Source organism: Hippocampus bargibanti, linkage group LG11, assembly GCF_051943395.1.
Source record: "Hippocampus bargibanti isolate YZ-2025 linkage group LG11, ASM5194339v1, whole genome shotgun sequence".
Taxonomy (NCBI): domain Eukaryota; kingdom Metazoa; phylum Chordata; class Actinopteri; order Syngnathiformes; family Syngnathidae; genus Hippocampus; species Hippocampus bargibanti.
Window position 1 is genome coordinate 11,057,250 of NC_142744.1, and position 20,251 is coordinate 11,077,500.

The window sequence follows — 20,251 nt, forward strand, 5'->3', positions numbered from 1 at the left end:
TGTGTGTGTCTGCGTGTGTGTGCATGTGTGCTTTTCATGTGTGTGTGTTGTTTTCCTAACAGAGAGTCAAAACATTTGATAGGTCACCAGAACATAGGTCCCTGATTTCGATAATGTTTTTTTATTTTATTTTTTGTAAGTGGCGCTGGAAGAATCAACATGCTCAATGTTTTCTTTCTTCCGTTGAGAAGACGGAGCGTATTACTTTGCTGGAAAAAAAAGTCTACACCTCTGACTCAGCAACCCAAAAACCGCATTAAATATATCTCTACTTCCTCTTGTACCTTCTGCTATAATTAAAAAAAAAAGATTTTCACAGCTGCAGAAAATTCAACTGCTCCGTGGATTCTGGCTTGTCTCGTATTATTTTGGTTTGCCTTTCAAGGTGAAGCACAGTATTGCTCATTTTAACTCATTCTACTGCATTCATTGGAATCATTTGCCAAATTTTTGGATAGTAACATTTTGTGTGTTTGGAACCGTCATATCCTGGTTGTATGAATGATATATCAATATAACAGACTTCAACATACCATATTTTATGGTCTATAATGCGCACCGGAGTATAAGGTGCACCCCCAGTGAATGGTGTATTTTCAAACTTTTTCCATATATACAGCACACCGGACTATAAGGTGCACCTTCAATGAATGAGAAAACATTGTACAAATATAATATACATATATAAAAGTTTTACAAATATAAGGCACACCGTATTATAAGGCGCTACAGTAAAGAGGGAAATGGAGTCACTGACTGCTGACAGTAGTTCACATATAAGGTGCATCTGCATATAAGGCGCAGGGTCATCTTTTGAAGGAAATCAAGGATTTTGGGTGCACCTTTTACACTGGAAAATACGGTATTTAAAGTCGTCCTTATATTATTAAAAAAAAAAGATTATTCAGAGGGCATGCCCAAAATTCCCCAATTTTTGCAAGTATGCATCCCAGATTCTTCAAAACAACCAAGATCCGCCCCCCCAAATTACCACAGTAAAATCTGAAGGAAGAAAATCTGCTGAGATTTATTAATTACGGTATTTTCTGCACTATAAGGTGCACTTAATAGAAAATATTTTTTCAAAAGCTACATAATCCAGTATGCCTTATGTATGGAAATTTTTTTAAATATCATTTGTTGAAGGTGCGCCTTATATTTCAGAAAATGCGGTGATTTAACAGCATTAAAAAAATGAGCCCCACAAGAGTTTTGCCAATTCACACCGAATTGTCTAACCGTGCCCCCCAAAAACTCTATAGAACCCGTGCCTGACTTTCAACAGGAAGTTGGCCATTTGGGGTGAAAGGTCAACAGCCAGGGAATTCCCACAAACCCTAATTGTGATTAAATAGGCTGTGTGCGGCCAGTTTAACACTCGTTGCAACTTTATTTACACCCATCAACCATTACATTTTTAATCCAAATGTGCTTTATGCGTTATTGTTTCATTTAAGTCCCAAACATGTCACTGCAGCGCAAATCCAGTGACTCAAATCATCCGAATAGTAGAGTGAGGGCACATGGAACACTTTTGACTGGACTTCCACTATAAATAGTACACATATAACTTTTGCACATGAATATGACTAAACTATACACATTATATAGCATTTTTATTTCATTTTATAAATGAAATGTATTTGGATTTGCCTTTATTAGTTTCGCAGTGGAGAAATTTACATTTCACTGCAGCAAAGTGATGAAAGGAATGAAAGTAGAAAAACAAAATACATGAGCTACTGGAAAGGCAGCCGCTCTCGCGCCGCCGTCTTGAAGTCAAAAGAACAAAAAAAAAACAAAATAACAAATAATATGACAACACAAAGACACAGAGTTATTATTACTATTATTATTAATTGCATTGTTTTTTAATTGTTTTTTAATGTCTACTATCTTTGTAACATTTATTTCCACAATACAAATACACCCTACCACCATCCCCTGATTTGACAATTACTGTATATAGAATAGAAAGCAAATATTGATATGGCGATGGAGGAAACAAAAGTGCAAAGCTGTCTTTTAAAACATTCAACTGGCCCGTTTTAAGTGAATCCAAATCAGCTATTTCATTGAATGTAACTTTAATCTGAACCGGTGCAGTGTCACATTAAACGTCCAATTTAATCAATGATATAATTGAACATGTCTAATTGTGATGCTAATTAATTTGTTTCTAGTTGGATTTAAATCGCTCCAAATATTTTTTTTCACTTCCGATGTTCTGCCATTTGTCATTTGGCATTTTGAATTTGACCACCCCTCCCTACAACCCTTAAAAATAATAATTCCAGAGCGCCATTGAATGCAGCATTTCCATCTGCCTTCTCCATCCATAACATTTTTTTCACTTAAATATTTTTCCATTTGTCCAATTGTTCTTATTATTTGACTGTAAAGTGTCATTGAGTTTTGAAAGGCGCTTATAAATAAAATGTATTATTATTATTATTATTATTATTATTATTATTATGTCCATAAGTGAAATGTATATCTATCTATAAGGCAAGCAGATGGCCCTTGTCAAAGGTCGAAGTTGGGTCTCTCTCTCTCTCTCTCTCTCTCTCTCTCTCTCTCTCTCTCTCTCTCTCTCTCTCTCTCTCTCTCTCTCTCTCTCTCTCTCTCTCTCTCTCTCTCTCTCTCTCTCTCTCTCTCTCTTTCTCCCCCCCGTTTCTCTTAACCCCCTGCCCCCTTCCTCCCCCACTTTGTCCCACCCCTACTGGCCTCATTGTAACCAGATATAAGCAGGGGGCAGCAAGCTGAAGGACACGCGGCTTAACATACAACTGGAGCAACAAAAGCAGCAAGAAGCAGAAACCTCGTGGTGTCAAAGCACCAGTGAAATATTTTAAAGAAAAGGTACGATTATTTTAATGTATTGAGCATATCAAGCATGAATATTGCGCCGGTTGACGATATGAGTGCAAAATAAGTGGTGTTGAGGATTATTTGAGGTTCTATCGAATGCGTATTTATGTCAGTAGATTTCAATGATATCATGCCTAATTTTTTTCACTCACTTTGCCCGTCAGGGCACAAACGCTCACGTTTTTACACTCAAAATTCAGATTCTGGATATCTGCACAATAGGCAGGATCACCGCGTCCCGTTGCCGAAGCAACAAAGGCGCCATTAACGCTCTGTTCCGCTGTCACTTTACCGGTGAGGACTGGGGTGGGGGTAAGGGGGGTAGCCTCCGTTTTGCTCGTTAGCTCCCCTCGTGTGACCTTCCAGTTCCAAAGTTAACTGTGTCACTAGCTAGACACTTCCACTGGATGTCTCCCGACCTTGTGACGAGATAAGATATCTTTTTTTACTCCACGGCGACGAATACGTACACAAGCAAGAATGGAAAGCGGGTGTTTTATATTTCTCTATTCCGCCGTGTGAAAAAAAAACGGGTGATCGAGGTCATATTGTTCAGACAAACAGCAGGTGAACTTGACAAGTTTGTTATGGAAACATCTCGAAAGTCGGAATTGGGACTTGGCTCCATGTCATGTGGTGTGTAAAAAGGGACCTAGGACCTCCGTTTAAGAGATTATGAATCAATCGTTTGTATTTTGACACTTCCTCCAAGGTCACTGATGTCGATCAGACACACCAAAACGAACCCTTGGTTCTTTGTCTGAGTCTTCTTTTCACTAATTTGGATTTGGATTTTTCTCAAATGATGGAATTTGCCTACTTCTGTGTCCTAATACTTTTATTAACTTTCTCATGCCCCCCCCCCCGCCCCCAATGTGACTGTCACATGGTTTACCCTTTTCATCATGGTTGGTGCTCCCCTAATATGATGACCTCAGTGGTCTTCAGTTTCTTCAGAATTGCAGTTTTTAATGTATTATTATTTGTATTTATCTATTTATTTATTTAAATATTTGCTTGTTTGTTATTTATTTGTTCATTCATTTATGTATTTATTTGTTTGTTCGTTTATATATGTATGTATTTATTTAAATATTTGTTTGCCATTTATTTATTTATTTATTTATTTATTTAAATAGTTATTTGTTTGTTATGTATTTATTTGTTCATTTATTTATGTATGTATTTATTTAAATATATATTTGTGCTATTTATTTATGTATGTATTTATTTAAATATTTATGTGTTTGCCATTTATTTATTTGTTTGTTTATTTATGTGTGTATTTATTTAAATATTTATTTGTTTGACATTTATTTATCTATTTAAACGTTTGTTTATTTATTAATTTATTTATTTCCTCACCATCTCTGTCCCTGTAACACCACTTTTTAATTATTTTTTTTTTTATTGCTCACCCATCTCTATCCCTCTAACACCCCCTTTTTGTACAGTCAAACTTTAGTCCACAAACGCCCATGTAAAAAAAACAGCAACAAGGTTACAAGCAAAAATTCATTATAGCAGTGTTCAAAACATCTTTGACGACGTTCACGGGATGGGTGTTGGTTCAGTTGCCCAAGCGGGTCGTCTATTGTGCTGAACGGTCAACTGTGCAAATCACAACTGCGCCTTGTCTGCTCTTCCAAACTGTTCTCAGACATGACTCCAACCGATGCTTCGTCATACGCCTAGTACACAAAAAAAATGGCAGGAATATCAATGTGTGCTCAAATTTCTCTTGGTTTTCAAATTGTCAAGCTTCTTCGGAGTTTGACGATGCATCAAGCATTGCTCCCCAAAGGGTGTGACACAACTTACTATCTCTTATTGCCACACGTGAGTTGAAAATTCACTCAACATAGATACAGCGCATTCCTCACAGGACCACAGCGGTCAAATGCACATTTTATGGATCGCCGGTCAATTCATGAGCTTCTGCTCATTATTTTAATTTCTGTGTCTGTTTACGGCGCATACTGGCAATGGCAACCTGCCCGTCAATTGAAAGTGAAAGAACGGTTAATCTGATTAAAGTATTAGCTCGGTTAAAGCGCGGTATGTTTGGCACGTAAGATTAAAGACATTACTGTACCCACCTAAAAGTAACCAATTAGCTTTATAAAGCATTTTTCCCTTTCATGCCATTTTTTGAAAGGCATAAATTCCAATGGCGTACTGTGCAAGCAATGCTTTGATTGTATCCCAACGGACGATGTAAGACACTGTTTGCGATCTAAATGTAACCAACTGTCCAAAATGTTCACGAGCTATGATCCACGTTGTTTGTGTACACTTTTGACTTGATTGATGACACAAGAGCAACACACACGTAAATAAAAAGCTCATTCGTGGAAGCGCGGTGGGACTTGGCAATGCTTGGCCTTCTTTGCGCTCTTCTTCGTGGCCTCTCGGCATTTGCCCACACAATCAGCCATTCGTTGTAGAGCACACACACACACCTCTTACAGGCCACTTTGAATTCTGAAATATAGCTTGTTTAAACCAAAGGTCACGTAGTGTGATTCTGCCACCCCGAACAATGATTATTGAAATATGTTAGGGAGGGGAGAAAAAACTCGTGCTAGTGTTAGTTAATAAGTCCAAGGTTGTCTGCTGGGATTGAGTTATTTTGTTTTCTTTCAGGGTCATGCCAGGCTGTTGCTGTTGGTTGTAATGTCGCTTTCACTCCTTAAAGGTCAAGGTCAAAATGTGTCTATCTAGCTATCTATCTATCGATCAATCAATCTATCAATACATCGATCCACCAACCAATCGAGCTATCCAGCTATTGAGCTATGCAGCTATCGAGTATCTTTCAAGCTACCTGTATCTATCAAGCTATCGAGCTATCTATCAAGCTATCGAGCTATCTATCGAGCTATCATTCACCATTTCATTGGCAACAGTTAACGTGTCTTGTTTAAAATGTCATGTCAGCATTCTTTATATACTGTATACAAACTGTAGCATAGAAAAAAAGAATTAAAACTAAAACGGTATTATCGCGTTACCTTTACTTATAAATGAAGTCCAAGTCTCTGTCTCTAAGGAGATCACTGTCAGTGAAGAAAGTCATCCTTGATCAGTCCTGTTCCGACTGTATGTTTTCAGTCTTTTGTGCTGAGAATGACCGCTCCACTGATGCTGTAGTAGCTGGAACAGTGAGCACGAGCTGGAGCAACTTTGTCGCTTCAGGAATAGTTTCAATGAGATCCTTCTGGGCCAAAAAGCTGAGAAGCTGTCCAGGAGACTTATATATATATATATATATATATATATATATATATATATATATATATATATATATATATATATATATATATATATATATATATATATATATATATATATATATACAGTAAAGTCTCGTTATATCGATATTGGTTATATCGATAGTACCGCTTATTACGATACTATTTTCATTTCCCTTGCACATTTCTAGTCTTTTTATGTATAATTAGTACCGTTTAGTACGATACCCGGTTATTACGATAATCCGGTTATTACGGTGCTCCTTTTCATCCCCCGCCGGCCATTTTTGTTGTTTATATCGATATATCCGTCGCGCCATTGGTCAACTTGGTCACGTGTCTTGTTACGTGAGCCGCCATCGGTCGCGCCATTGGTCGACTTGGTCACATGAGCCGCCATCGGTCGCGCTATTGGTCGACTTGGCCGTGTGACTTTGTCACGTGTCACGCCATCAGTCGCGCCATTGGTCGACTTGGTCAGGTGACTTGGTTACGTGCCCAGCACCCGTGTAGCAGAGCCATTTTCATTTTCAGACGCTAGCTCGTGTGTAGCAGACGAGATTGTAGTGTTTGTGTTAAAAGGTAAAAATGGGAAGCAGAAGAAGATTGATGACTTTTTTAAATTGCATACATCATACAGTAAGATGTAAGCGTTGCAGTTTCCTTGTTGTGTTATGTACATGCCCACTGTACTGTATATGAATGCAATCGTTTTTTGCAACAATGTTTCTTGTTTTGTCTGCTGAAGCGCGATGATTTTCAAAATTATTAACATTCCATACTGTGTATTAAAGGACAGCGATGTCACTTTTTATTCAAATGCAAATAAAAATGACTTCACGCCAAGACGTCTTGCATTGCTTGTGAATCCAAACAATGGCTTCAGATTCGGATAATATGCTTTCTTGTTACACATCCAGTTATGAATATGTTTCAAATACACTGTAGTTCTGAAGATTAAAGCATACATGTTTACAATCATTAAAGAATTATATGTGCCATTTTGAGGCAACATTGGGGGAACATCTCTCACCCAAAAAAAAAGGGAGCTAATGGCCAGCTCCGTTTCTTATATGGCGCTTGGCTGCCCTCTTTTGGCGGCTTTTGTTTAATGCAGTTCGGCGCAGGATCGGATATATCGATAGTCCCGGTTATATCGATATTTTTTCGGACTCCCTTGAATATCGGTATAACGAGACTTTACTGTATATATATATATACACAGTGAGACCTCAACTTACGAACTTAATTGGTTCCCAGACAGAGTGTGTAAGGTGAAAAGTGTGTATCTCAAAAACAAATTTCCCATAGGAAACCATTAAAATGGGAATAATCCGTTCCCGGGTTCCCATAAAATATACTTTTCAACTAAATAAGCCTTAAAACTACACACAACATACCTTATCCTATGTATAATAAATGTGCTATTGTATTGCAATGAAAGAAATACACTGCATTGTATCATAAAGTCACTTTATTTACATTTGTGATGGTCATTTATGGCTTGATGGAAAGGCGTTGAAGGTCGAAGGTCAAAGGGAATTGCTGTTTGGAAAGAGAGGCGCATTACATGACGACTGTAATTAAATAAATAAACTGTGCTGTAAAATAAAGTTTTATTTACCTTTATGATGGTCATTGATGGCTTATGGAAGGAGAGTCACCTTCCATAAGGACTGTTGGTAACTTAACCTCTGGTGCTGTCGTGTGCTTCCGCCGAAGATCACTCCGCCAGCCGTGGTGGGTGTGTATTGTGAAAATAGTGCTTATTATAAGGTTTAATTTTCATAAATTTGACGTTTGTAAGACGAAAAGTTTGTAAGTTGAGGTCTCACTGTATGTATATATATATATATATATATATATATATATATATATATATATATATATATATATATATATATATATATATATATATATATATATATATATGTATGTAGAAAGGAAGAAAGGGTTTTTGTCTTTTTTCTTCTCACTTGAAAGACGATTCACTCCTCTCAGGTGACCACTTGCACGTCTGCTTTTTTTTCACTGCTTTCAAGCTGGGAAATAAGAACAAACAAACAAAGAGTTGCATTTCAGGTCTCTGTATTTTGTTAAATCTGAACCTTTCTTTGCTTCACCACAAGCGAGCGGGATGCCAGTTGTTGCTTTATTGGATCATTTTGGCATTTGAGTTCCCACGAAGCCTGCCTGCGGTGAATAATGTTCTCAACCTGCGTCTTCTTTTGTGTGGCGAAGCAGCGGTGCTTCGGAGGAAGCTGAAAGATTTGTTTAGGGAGGTGTGATGGGACCGGGATTTTTCACAGAAATGAAAAACAAGAGTACTGTACTTACTCACATCCTGTATTGGAAGTCATGAAATGATAAGATTTTGTATTTATTTCAGGATTACTTAAGGGAAAGTCAACCCCAACATTTTCTTTCTTGTATACTCCGCCACTACTCCAAACACGTTATTGTGATAAATATTGCCTTCATAGAATATGAGTGGGACAGCAAATTTGGTTAGCGTGCCGGCTTGACAGTGCAGAGGTCATGAGTTCGAGACCTGGTCCGGCCTCCCTGGTCCCGCGTGGGATATATATTATTATATTATACCTACTCCTCTATTTCATGAGAACTTTTTTTGGGCTATTTATGTCAAACCTTCAAAGGGACATTAATTGTTTGTTTTACTTTTTTTAAGAGTTCCTTCAAGCAACAATGGACCAGGCAAGGTCAACAATAACTAAAATTGTGAGTATTTTTGCATTAATTGTTCAATGATTATTTGATTATCTTGTATATCTGGTGCTTTAATGTTGGATAAAACAAAATGTGCCACACAAAAAGCAACTTAAAATAAATAAAGAGAGGGACGCAACAGTCAGTTTAGCCAAATGTTCAATGGAAATGTATTTTCATGTAAAAAAAATAATTATCCATATTTGACTTCAAATAATCTTATGAAATCATAGGATTTGAATATACCGGTTTGCTGATTTAATGTTCTACTCCTTCTGCAGTTTAATGGAGAACCACATTCGTATACACGTTTCAACTTGACCCAGAACATGGAAGGTGACAACAGTCACGTGGAGATGAAGCTTTCATCGGACATGGATGAGGAAGTCGGTGGAAATGGGGTGGGCGCCCACCTCAATCATAATTCCAACCACAAATCCTACATGACTTCCAAATTCGGACGCACGCCAAAGAACCTTTGTTTTAGCTTCGCTACTGTCCTCCTCATCTTTATCATCGGTAAGTCCGGGTGCCATTTTAGGGTTTGGTTCCCCACAAACGAGGACATGCATTCATTTAATTGTTTACACTTGAATACAAAGAAAAAAACTTGCAGTCGTAATCATTGTCATTCAGTGACGAGGTATATTTTCATCTCCTGCTACTTTCAGGCTACTTGATTGGCTACTTGGTCCATCGCAAAACAGAGGCGCCTTATAGCTGTCAAGCCTCGGTGCAATTGCCCGATGAGCCCGTCTTTCACGACACGGGAGCTGCCCCACTCATGGCTTGGAGTGATGTCAAGAATGCATATGCCAAGAAATTGAGTGCGACCAACTTCCAAATGGCCTTCAGGTGAAAGTCGACCCCACACCTTATTTGAGAGGACCAATTTTCAAAATTCTTTTCTTTCTGTATTTTCCAGAGAGGTGTCAAGTGGCAGCCATCGGGCTGGTTCCCCGGGCGATGATGCTTTGGCTGACAAAGTGATCAAAAAGTTTCAAGAGTACGGCATGAAAACCTGGACCGACGAGCACTTTGTTAAAGTTCAGGATGGCCCGCTTTCCGGTTCCAACAAAGTTATTTTCAAAGATGGCAAAGGAGAGCGTCCGGAAGGTTTTCTGTCCTACAGTGCGAATGGAATTGTTAAGGTAATTATTCCGGTGGGGGTGAGGGGTGGAACAACCTTGTTTATGTTTTATATTTTATATTACATCTTTTATATATTTAATTCATTGAATGTAGGTCATGCAAAGTAACATATCGCCATAATAGGAGAGTCATATTTTTGTCTGGTCCAGGGAGCTGTCCTGTACGCCTACTATGGACAAGAAAGCGACTTTAGATTGCTGCGGGACAGAAACATCAACATGAGCGGCAGAGTGATGTTAATTCGAGCTGGAAAGATCAGTTTTGCCGAAAAGGTGGGACGCCGCTCTCTGTTCAACTCTCTCCACAACAATCAACCTGCAGGATGTGTAAATAACTGCTTTCATGTGATGTTTCCAGGTAGCCAATGCTGCCAAAATGTTGGCCTCGGCCGTATTGATCTACCAAGACCTCACTGATTATCCTTCTGAAGGGACCACTCAGCTCTTTGGACATGTGAGTTTGGGAAGCTAAAATCAGATTTTTTGGGGGCATACGAATCGGAGTTTAGGTCTCTGGTTTGAAGGATCTGCCAAGGCCTGGTCTGACATAATAATTAATTAATTAGCCAAGTAAATGATTAAATTCACTAATTAATCACTTAAGTAAACAAATAAATGAACAGACAAACTAACAAACACATGAATAAAAAATAAACGAACATATAAATGAATAAATAAATACATAGATCAATAAATAAATGAATAAATAAACAAGCACATACAAATGTAAATGAACACATAAATAAATAAGTAAATAAATAAATAAATAAATGAACACATAAATAAATGAACATGCAAATGTATAAATAAACGAATGAACAAATAAATAAATAAATATAACATAAATAAAATATATAAAATAATTTTATAAATATATAAAAATATATAAAATAAATAAATACAACCAATGCACGCTAGGGGGAAGGGGCTTCTAATATAAGTAAACAAATACATAAACAGACAGACTAATAAACACATAAATAAATAAACATGAATGAATAAATGAACAAATAAATACATAGATCAATAAATAAACGAATAAATAAACAAACACATACCTATGTAAATGAACACACAAATAAAAAAATTAATGAACATACATAAATAACCGAACACTTCTTTTCCTTTCGGCTTTTCCCTTGACGGGGTCGCCACAGCAAATCAGTGTCCTCCATCTTTAGAGGTTTGATACGCATGTTTGTTTTGGCCAAGCTTTTACATCGGATGCCCTTCCTGATACAACCCTCTGTATTTATCCGGGCTTGGGACCGGCACAAGAAGACCTATGTCCCTTTGTGGCTACAGAACAAGCAACTCGCTCAGTAAAAGGCTCCCAAACACAAAATGGTCATCAGCACAACAAGTAAAAGTCTCCCAAACACAAAATGGTAATCGGCACAGCAAGATTCAAAAAAGCAAAAACTATACTCACCATTTGATGACAATGACACGCAAATGTATAAATAAAAAAACAAATACATGAATAAATAAAGACAATAAAGGTGTGCTAGGGGGAAAGTGGCTTCTCTTATACTGCGTATGACATACTGTAGCTTCCAAAAACAAACAAATAAATAAAAATGTAGATACATAAATAAACACAAATAAATACATAAACTATCAACTAAAACAAATAAATAAATAAAATTAAATAACAAAATAAATAAACGGATAAATAAATAAAAGCACATTAATAAGTAATGAAAATATAAAGACATATGTAGATAAATAAATAAACTCAAATAAATACATAAACTAAAACAAATAAATAAATAAAAATAAGTGATGAAATACATAAACGGATAAATAAATACATGCAGATAAATAAATAAATACATGCATATGAATAAGTAAATAAATAAATACATGCAGATGAATAAACAAACAAATAAATACACGTAAACAAATAAATAAATAAATAAATGTGCCACACATAAAATGGTTCCAATTAATGTACATAACTATAATTGTATGTCGCCATGTGATATCCTAACCTTGTTTTATCAAACCGTGTTTCCTCTCTCAGGTGCATTTGGGCTCAGGAGACCCTTACACACCTGGCTTCCCCTCGTTTAATCACACCCAGTTTCCACCCGCCAAGTCGTCAGGTCTGCCAAGTATCTTGGCTCAAACCATCACAGCACGCACAGCCAACAACATTCTCGGGTAAGGCTTATAAAGCTTTTTTTTTTTTAATTCGTCGCTGGGGGCGGCCATTTTGTTTATTGTCGTCAACTGAAAATTGACAGACGACACAGAGACGACAACAAGCGACCGGTCACGGCTCACTTGTTGTCTTGGGCTTTGTTCCCGCCCACGTTCGGGCGCTGTGATTTTTAGTCGGCGGCAAGTAACAAAATGGCTGCCCCGTGAACTTTATCTGTATTTAAACCAGTGAAGAACTTATTGTCAAGAAAATCCTTTAATTGTCTTTATTCAGCATGATTCCAACTTGATCTTGGTACTATCTTTGTGACTGTTTTATTTCCTGTATATGATAGCTGTCCATGTTAAGCGCTTTGCTACAGCTTCAGCTGTTGTTAAAATCAATCAATATGTATTGTATTAGTCATTGGGGTTATACTGGGGCAGATTTTTTCTTTTAATGCAGCCATTATTTATTTATTTATTTATTTATTTATTTATTTATTTATTTATTTATTCGTTTATTTATTCGTTTATTTATTTATTTATTATGTATTGACTAAACTGTTGCTTTATTTGTGTATTTATTTATTTATTTATTTATGTGTATCTATCCGTGTTAATTAATTAATTAATTAATTAAGTAATTAAGTAATTAATTAATAATAGCGGTTCGGAACTATCTCCGCAATGGGTTGTACGCAACAAATCGAATTGCGTTCCCTCCCCACAGACAGTTGGAAGGTCAGAATGCACCCGAAGAGTGGGGGGTTTTCAACAAACTTGGTAGCGAGAGTGATGTCGTCACTGTGGAGGTGAACAACGTTCTCTTGGAGAAAAAGATCAACAACGTCTTTGGCGTCATCGAAGGCTTCGTAGATGCGGGTACGCGAAACGTTGCGTTTACAATTAGCATGAGTCATCTATTCAAATGTGAATGTTACAAATCAATAAGCACACGCTTGTGCTGTGGTTATAGATCGATATATGGTTATCGGTGCCCAGAGGGATGCCTGGGGTCCAGGTTTTGCCACATCCACCGTCGGCACCGGCGTCCTGTTGGAAATGGCTCGTTCAATCTCGGCCATGTTGCAGAAGGGTGAGACGTTTGTGACTATTTAAGTTGAGCGTACCATCATTCCTTCTTTGATACGCCATCGCCTCTTTTCTTCTTTAAATAGACGGGTTCAAACCGAGGAGGAGCATTGTGTTTGCGAGTTGGAGTGCGGGAGAATACGGCAGCGTTGGCGCCACCGAATGGCTGGAGGTTGGAATTACATAATCCTTTTTTTTTTCTTTTACAATCATTACGGAATGTACTCACTCATATATCCCATGATCCGTTTTTTGTTTGCAGGGATATCTTTCTTCTCTGAGCATGAAAGCCTTCTCTTACATCAACCTTGATGGCATTATCGCTGGTATGTACCCTCGTTTGAAATGTTCATTTTGGTGTATTAACTCATTCGCTGCCATTCCCCAATTTATTCGGGAATTCAAAAGTGTGACTTGGAGCGCCATTCCCGAATTTGTTCGGGTTTTGGTTTTTCTTGCAGGGGTGTGCCAATAAAGTGCTGGTCAGACCTCTGGAAATGTTTTTTTCACTTCCAAGAGGGGCAGCATTTGCCTTTTGTCCATGTTAGCGCTTTATTACAGCTACAGCTGTTGTTAAAGCGCTATATAAATCAATGTAAATGTATTGTATTGTATTGTATTTTGTGCACTTACCCCCATTTCAACCTGAGATAACTCCAGACCCATATAACTTAGGAATTAACTTTTTTTTCTGATGAAGAATATGAAAGAATAAAGTCAAAGTTTTTTTTACGCTGAATTGAATGTTTATGTAGTCCTAAAACTCAATATTCTGTGGATCCTGCAATTGGAGTGACAATGACAAAAACCCTGGCACTGGAGTGGACACATTTTTGCACACCGTCTGGCAGTGTATGAGTTAACAATGACTTTATACATATTTTCTGAACTCATGAATGAATAAACTCCCTTACCAGGTCACAATGGTTTTAAAGTAGCTGCAAGTCCCATGATGTACAGTTTGGTTGAACGCACTCTCAAAGAGGTGAATATTTCATCGGCATAGTTTTAGGAGGTCACGGAGTTTAGAATGACCGCAGTGTTTTTTTTTTCTCCTCAGGTGGGTCTCCAGAATCAGGCTACGTCTCTCTTCTCTCAATTTGGAAGGGGCAACTGGGAATCCAACATGTATGTTGATTGTCCTTGACCGCCAATACATCTGTGCAACGTGTAAGCAAGCATGCTGTCTTGACCTCCACTTTGAAAAATATTCATGTCTCTTTAGTTTGGTTCCTCTGAAGCTGGATAATGCCGCTTATCCGTTCATTGCCTTCACGGGCATTCCGTCCCTGTCGTTTCAATTCACTTCGAGCAATTTAGTAAGTCGCCCACTTCCCGCTTCAACAGACAGCAAATACATCCCACCTGGAACAGTATCTCTCTGGTTCTTGGATGGACTTTAATTGGTCTCCTTCTTTAGGATTATTCATATTTCGGTACGCTGCTGGATACCGAGGAGAAATTGATCGCCGCCACGTCCAATCAGCATCTGCAGCTGGCCGAAGCGTCTGCCAAATTTGCAGGTCACATCGTGCTGAGGTTGGTCCATGATCATCTGCTGCAGATGGACCTGTCCAAGTATGACAAGATCATTCGTACTCACGTGGCTCAGATTAACAAGAAAGTCAACACCGTACAGAGGGTAGGTCTTGGTTTTGATCACTTTGACAATTTTTGAAGTGTAATTGATCCAGTTTATCAATAGATTTGGGGCATGAAATATGAAAATGATGTGAATATCGTATTTTTCTGGACTATAAGGCACACCCCCAGTGAATGGTGGATTTTCAAAGTTTTTCAACATGTAAGGCGCACCTTCAATGGTTAAAAAGGTTTCCATATAAGGTCCATCACAATCTAAGGTGCTACAATAGAGGCCAGGGTTATGTTATGTATCCATGAAATGGTGCTGCGATAAAGGGACTCTCAACCAATCAATCAGATAGTCAGATGGTGAATATTCCAGGGTTTGATCCGATTTTATCACAATACAATAATAAATATTATTTTCAGAGTTTACCAACCTTCCTTCTTTAATACGTTTATCTTCCTGATAGGTTTTTAATTGAATATTTTAAATTTTAAAACATAAACAAATTTTGTTTTTCTGAACACACTAAATATAAAGACAAGCAAAAAAACCTGCAAAATTTTCCATTTCTAATCATTCTGCCATATATAGAAAATTATGGCGAAATCAAGAAAAATATTATAATTTTAAGAGATTACCGAAATGATACTGTGTTTTATGTATCCCATCATGCATCGCGCACGACTTCTACAGGGGTGGAATTGAGTCAGTGGCTTCTGACAATAGTTACGAGACCTGTTGTGGCTCAATATTACTTCACATATAAGGCGCCGGGTCATCTATTGAAGAAAATCAAGGTTTTGACTCTGCTTTATAGTCTGGAAAATATGTTAATTGGTGCTCAGTAAAATGGGAAAGGGGGAATAGTATTTTTACACCCTCCCCCCAAAAAATGATTCAACAAAAACTGCTAAATGTTTTTTTTTATGAAAAGCATGGACACAATGCGGGTGGCTGGGGGTGGAGTGGGGGTCCTCATTCATTCAGAAAATATTTTTTTTAATGGGGGTAGGAGGCGGTCAGAAAATGTGCAAATCCAAAGGTGTCCACTGTGAACTTTTGGCTCCATCAAGGACAAACCACTCAACGCCACATTTTAACTCATTCATTGCCATTTCCGAATTTATTCGGGAATTGAAAAGCATGAGGTGGAGCGCCATTGTCGATTTTGTTCTGATTTTGGTTATTCTTGCTGCCGATAAAGCGCTGGTCATGGTCTGGCAATGTTTTTTCCCTTCCACCAGGGGGGCATTTCCTCTTTTTCCATGTTAGCTTCAGTTGTTGTTCAACCGCTATATAAACCAATATGTCTGCATAGCATTCTATTTTGGACAGCTGCCCCCATTTCAAGCTCAGATACCTACAGACCCATATAATTAACTATTTTTTTCTGATGAAAGAAGAGACTCTAAAGTTTCTTACGCTGCATTAAATGTTAATGTAGTCCTAAAACTCAATATTCTGTGGGTCCTGCAATTTTTTGTGAAAATGACAAAAACCCTGGCACTGGAGTGGACAGATTTTTCACGTCTGGCAGTGAATTAGTTAATTGTCACACAATTTGGGTAAAATACATTGTAAAATACACAACGAAATACTTGATTATTTTAGTTTTTACGTTTTTTTCCTGCAAAAATACATACTCAGTTTTTGTCAAGGTGCCCCCAGTACATGTTGATTTACGTAGCGCTTTACCAACAGCTGAAGCTGTAAGAAAGTGCTCAACATGGAAAACTATCATGTACGGGAAAATAAAGCAGTCACAAAGATAGAAGAAAGTAGCATGGAGCAAAACTAAGATCAATTCTGAATCATACTGAGTGAAATGCCAAATACGTAAATCTGTAATTACACAGTGACATTCTGAACCTGCATTGTAAACCTAACTTGTGCCTCCCATGCATCCAGATGCAACCGAATCTGGTACCCACGTCGGTCCAGTGGTTGATGTCAGCCTCCGGCTCGTACGGCCGAGCTTCTCGTAACCTGATGAAAAACATTGAAAACAGTGACTTGAGCGACACGGAGATGTGCCGCATCTACAATGACCGCATCATGTCGGTAAGACTTTGCCTGAGGTCTCGCTTGTACAAGTAAATGTTTGTATCAAGAAACGGTCAAATGAATAAAGTTTAATCATCCCATTTTCCGTCGCCATCTCCAGGTGGAGAGAAACTTGCTGTCGGCTTACGTGTCTGCCAGAGAAAGTCCTTTCCGGCACATCCTGTTCGGTTCTGGCCCACACACACTCAAAGGGCTTTCCAACCACCTTGACGCCCTCAGAACAGACAGCCCGGATGCTGATGTAAACCAATTCCGCAACCAGTTTGCGTTGGCCACCTGGACAATTCAGGGTTGTGCCACCGCATTGGCAGGCGATATGTGGTCATTTGATAATGAAATGTAAATTAATTTCACATCCCCACGTGCTCTCTCCTTAGTAACGATGACAATATGAATAATAATTAGTGTTACCAGTTATAAGCCACCTCATCTCCCTTAGTGTAAAATCACAAACTTTTCACATCAACACTTTTTTCTTTAATGTTTATTGTGTTTAAAGACATTTAAAAAACACGGTGCTTAATTGATCACATATGATTACTTTGGTGCTATCGTAACTACATCCAGCGACTAATATGCATTGGTGGTATTGCCATGTGCCAAAACAAACATGGGTATTCCGTCTAATCTACAGTGGCAATTGTTTTGCATTAATTTAAATATCATAACTGGAAATCAGTAACACACCGTTCAAACCTCTGAGTATTTTTATTTAACGTAGTTGTTACTGTGCAGATATTACCATATTTTTGGAAGAAAATTAAAGCTTTTAGGTGCGCCTTAAACACCACAAAATACAGTATGCTCTTGGTCACAAGTCGTACAGTGGGCTTGGAGATCGCAATGACTGCATATCGTAAATGGCAACCTTTTTATACATTTGCCAACACAGATCAATAATAATCAACTGAAACAACAGGAGACAAAATTTGAAAAGCCAGAGAAATGAAAATGTTTACAATTAAGAAAGAAAAAAGAGGGAGATGGTATTTTACCAGGTGGCCATGAAAACAAAATCTATTTATTGCATAACTTAATTATCAAGTGACAAAGTTCACGACAAGTATTTTTTTTATTGCCTTTTTATAGAAAAACGTGTAATTATCGGGAGCAGTGCCTTCCATAATTATGACAGTTATACTGTCGAAATGACAAAAGCAGCATCTGCTAAAAGAAGCTTGCACTGTGCACACCAAAGAGTTCTGAATCAAAGCTGCTCATCAAAACTCGGCCTTGCACGTGCACTTCTTATCCTGCTACCATTATCGGAAGCAGAGTCTTCCATAATGTGGAAACCAACATGGTAGTTTTTGTCTACCTGTGTGTGTCTGTATCGGAGGCAGTGCCCTCCATATTTCACTGTAGGGGTGGATGTTTATATTGTCGGGGGCAGTGTTTCCCATAATTTTTTTGTATATACATAGTCACTAAATTACACCATCATCGCAATTCATTGTCACACTCAACTTTAGATCTGTTTTTTTAATGTGTCCTTCAGCAAGTATTTTCTTCCCACACCCATTGTGTCGACAATTTTTCTAAATTGTTTTCACAATCTGTTTGGGGATTTAGGTGAAGAATCTGAATGATGAAATTGCACTCTGTGCCCCCTCATTCAAAATATTTTTATGGATGTGCAAGTGATGTGATTCCCACTGACCTCCTCCTTGAGGAAGACAAATCATTTTATGTGTATTTGTGCATTTTTTTTAAAGTGCCTTTTGCTTCCTGAATGCACTGCAAGTTCTTTTACCAGTGATTTTCCAATTGTGTAGCATATTGGTTTTATACATTTATGTATGTGGGTGTCTTTGACCGCCCATTCAAAGACACCTTCATACCCATTCTGCCCAAATCAAAGTTGCAGACACAGTTTTACAGGTGCTGATATTCTTGGTGTCCATCATCAGAAAAGAACATAAATGATTGTGCTTAACATACCCAAAAATGAAAAGAAATAGTGTCATTGTGTTTAGCGAACTAACCTTAAAATCATCTACTGTTCAGTGCGTAAGGATTGACAAATTGGCTCATAGCTAATGCGCTGATTAAATGGGTAAAGTGATCATTTGGAAAAAAAAACACGATCATGTGTTTTCAAGATCTATTTTTTCACAGTAGGCAACATATGTTCCAAATGCATGTACGTTTGCGTGTCGTTTCTCATTTTTGCTCTGCAATAAACAATCACATCGCTCTTAGCAGGCTATTAGCTATTTTATTCATCTTGAATAAGTGGTCTTTGGCATATCTGAACAACGGGCCTCTTGTGGTCTATCCTCAATTATTCATATGGAGTAGCCCACTTGTGACTAGAATTATTAAAGTTCCTAAATGATAAATGTAAATATTTGTGATACGCCATCCATCTATTTATTTCCTAAATCTCCAAGTTGCCATTTCAAACACAAGTTTCATTGTCAAACACATTACTGTAATAAAAAAAATACAATACGAAAAAAAGAAATGTCAAAAAAGAAACATCATTTTGGCCACGTGATGGCGACAAAGTAAAGAATATTATTTTCAGGAAGTTGTCGAATCGCGACCCAGCGTGAATAAAACGGTATAGAAAATGAATGAGAAATTGCGTGTCATACATCAATAACAGATGATAAACCACAATTCGCAGTCCAATTACATCCTTGGGCAATTCAGAGTCAGCCATTAACGTAGCTTGCAAGGTTTTTTTAAGGAGAGTAATTCTGGCGTGTCTCTTTAAGAGTGGGACGAAGGCGGGAATACCAAGATGCTAACAACATCATACTGTCTCACCCTGATTAAAAAGTAACTCAAAACGAAAAAAGTAACATAAATCCAGTTAGATATGTTTAGCGGTCACTGTGGCATATTCCAAATGATATATATCGTTAAAAAAGTTACAATGTCGTATTAAGCACTTTATGTAGATTCGTGAAGCTTTCACGTTGAAATATGTCTGAACACAAACGACGATCTTTGAACGATACAAAGACGCCACAGAACGGACGCTAGCGGCCTCAACGCCGTCTTTTGAGACACAACGTACTCCAGAACAATTCGACGTATTGAGTCGGGAATATATTCGAGCGTCGTCTTGCCGCAAAAAAAAATAACACACCAAATGCGTCAGCCCTCGTCACTTTGGAGCAGGCGTACTGGGCTGTCAGGCGCACCGGAACAAGGACTGGCAACAAGTGACACAAGCTCGATGACAGGTACTTGTACGCACGCGACCAAAACACCGTAGGGCACTAAACGTGTTTACGTAACCAATTTGTATTTGATCAGTTCGACAATGAACTGCAGTTTGGTGAACGGATTTTCTTTGTAAGAACCAAACTTGTGTAGTTGAAGATCTGAGGGAAAAGCCA

The 20,251-nt window shown here is 37.9% G+C and overlaps 2 protein-coding genes across 2 annotated transcripts in view; both read left to right on the forward strand.

Annotated features, from left to right (window-relative positions):
• The first annotated feature begins 2,722 nt into the window (after positions 1-2,722).
• tfr1a (transferrin receptor 1a) lies at positions 2,723-19,099 on the forward strand. The gene is made up of 18 exons (XM_089009240.1): positions 2,723-2,862; positions 8,815-8,864; positions 9,134-9,371; positions 9,524-9,707; positions 9,778-10,003; positions 10,154-10,276; positions 10,362-10,457; positions 12,030-12,169; positions 12,882-13,033; positions 13,128-13,247; positions 13,330-13,415; positions 13,506-13,569; positions 14,161-14,228; positions 14,304-14,371; positions 14,469-14,562; positions 14,664-14,885; positions 16,743-16,895; positions 16,999-19,099. The coding sequence occupies exons 2-18, from the start codon at positions 8,832-8,834 to the stop codon at positions 17,239-17,241; spliced, it is 2,310 nt and encodes a 769-aa protein (XP_088865366.1). The 5' UTR covers positions 2,723-2,862; positions 8,815-8,831; the 3' UTR covers positions 17,242-19,099.
• A 146-nt stretch (positions 19,100-19,245) lies between these two features.
• tnk2b (tyrosine kinase, non-receptor, 2b) overlaps positions 19,246-20,251 on the forward strand; it is a 30,716-nt gene continuing 29,710 nt past the window's right edge. The window contains exon 1 of the mRNA XM_089009237.1: positions 19,246-20,095. The gene's annotated coding sequence lies outside the window, so the exon portion shown is untranslated. The remainder of the gene's footprint in view (positions 20,096-20,251) is intronic.

Bases quoted from the DNA above. Each gene is read 5' to 3' on its own strand.
- tfr1a (XM_089009240.1), top strand. From the start codon at position 8,832: ATGGACCAGGCAAGGTCAACAATAACTAAAATT. The intron at 14,372-14,468 runs GTATGTTGATTG...ATGTCTCTTTAG, and splicing joins GGCAACTGGGAATCCAACAT to TTTGGTTCCTCTGAAGCTGG. The intron at 14,563-14,663 runs GTAAGTCGCCCA...CTCCTTCTTTAG, and splicing joins AATTCACTTCGAGCAATTTA to GATTATTCATATTTCGGTAC.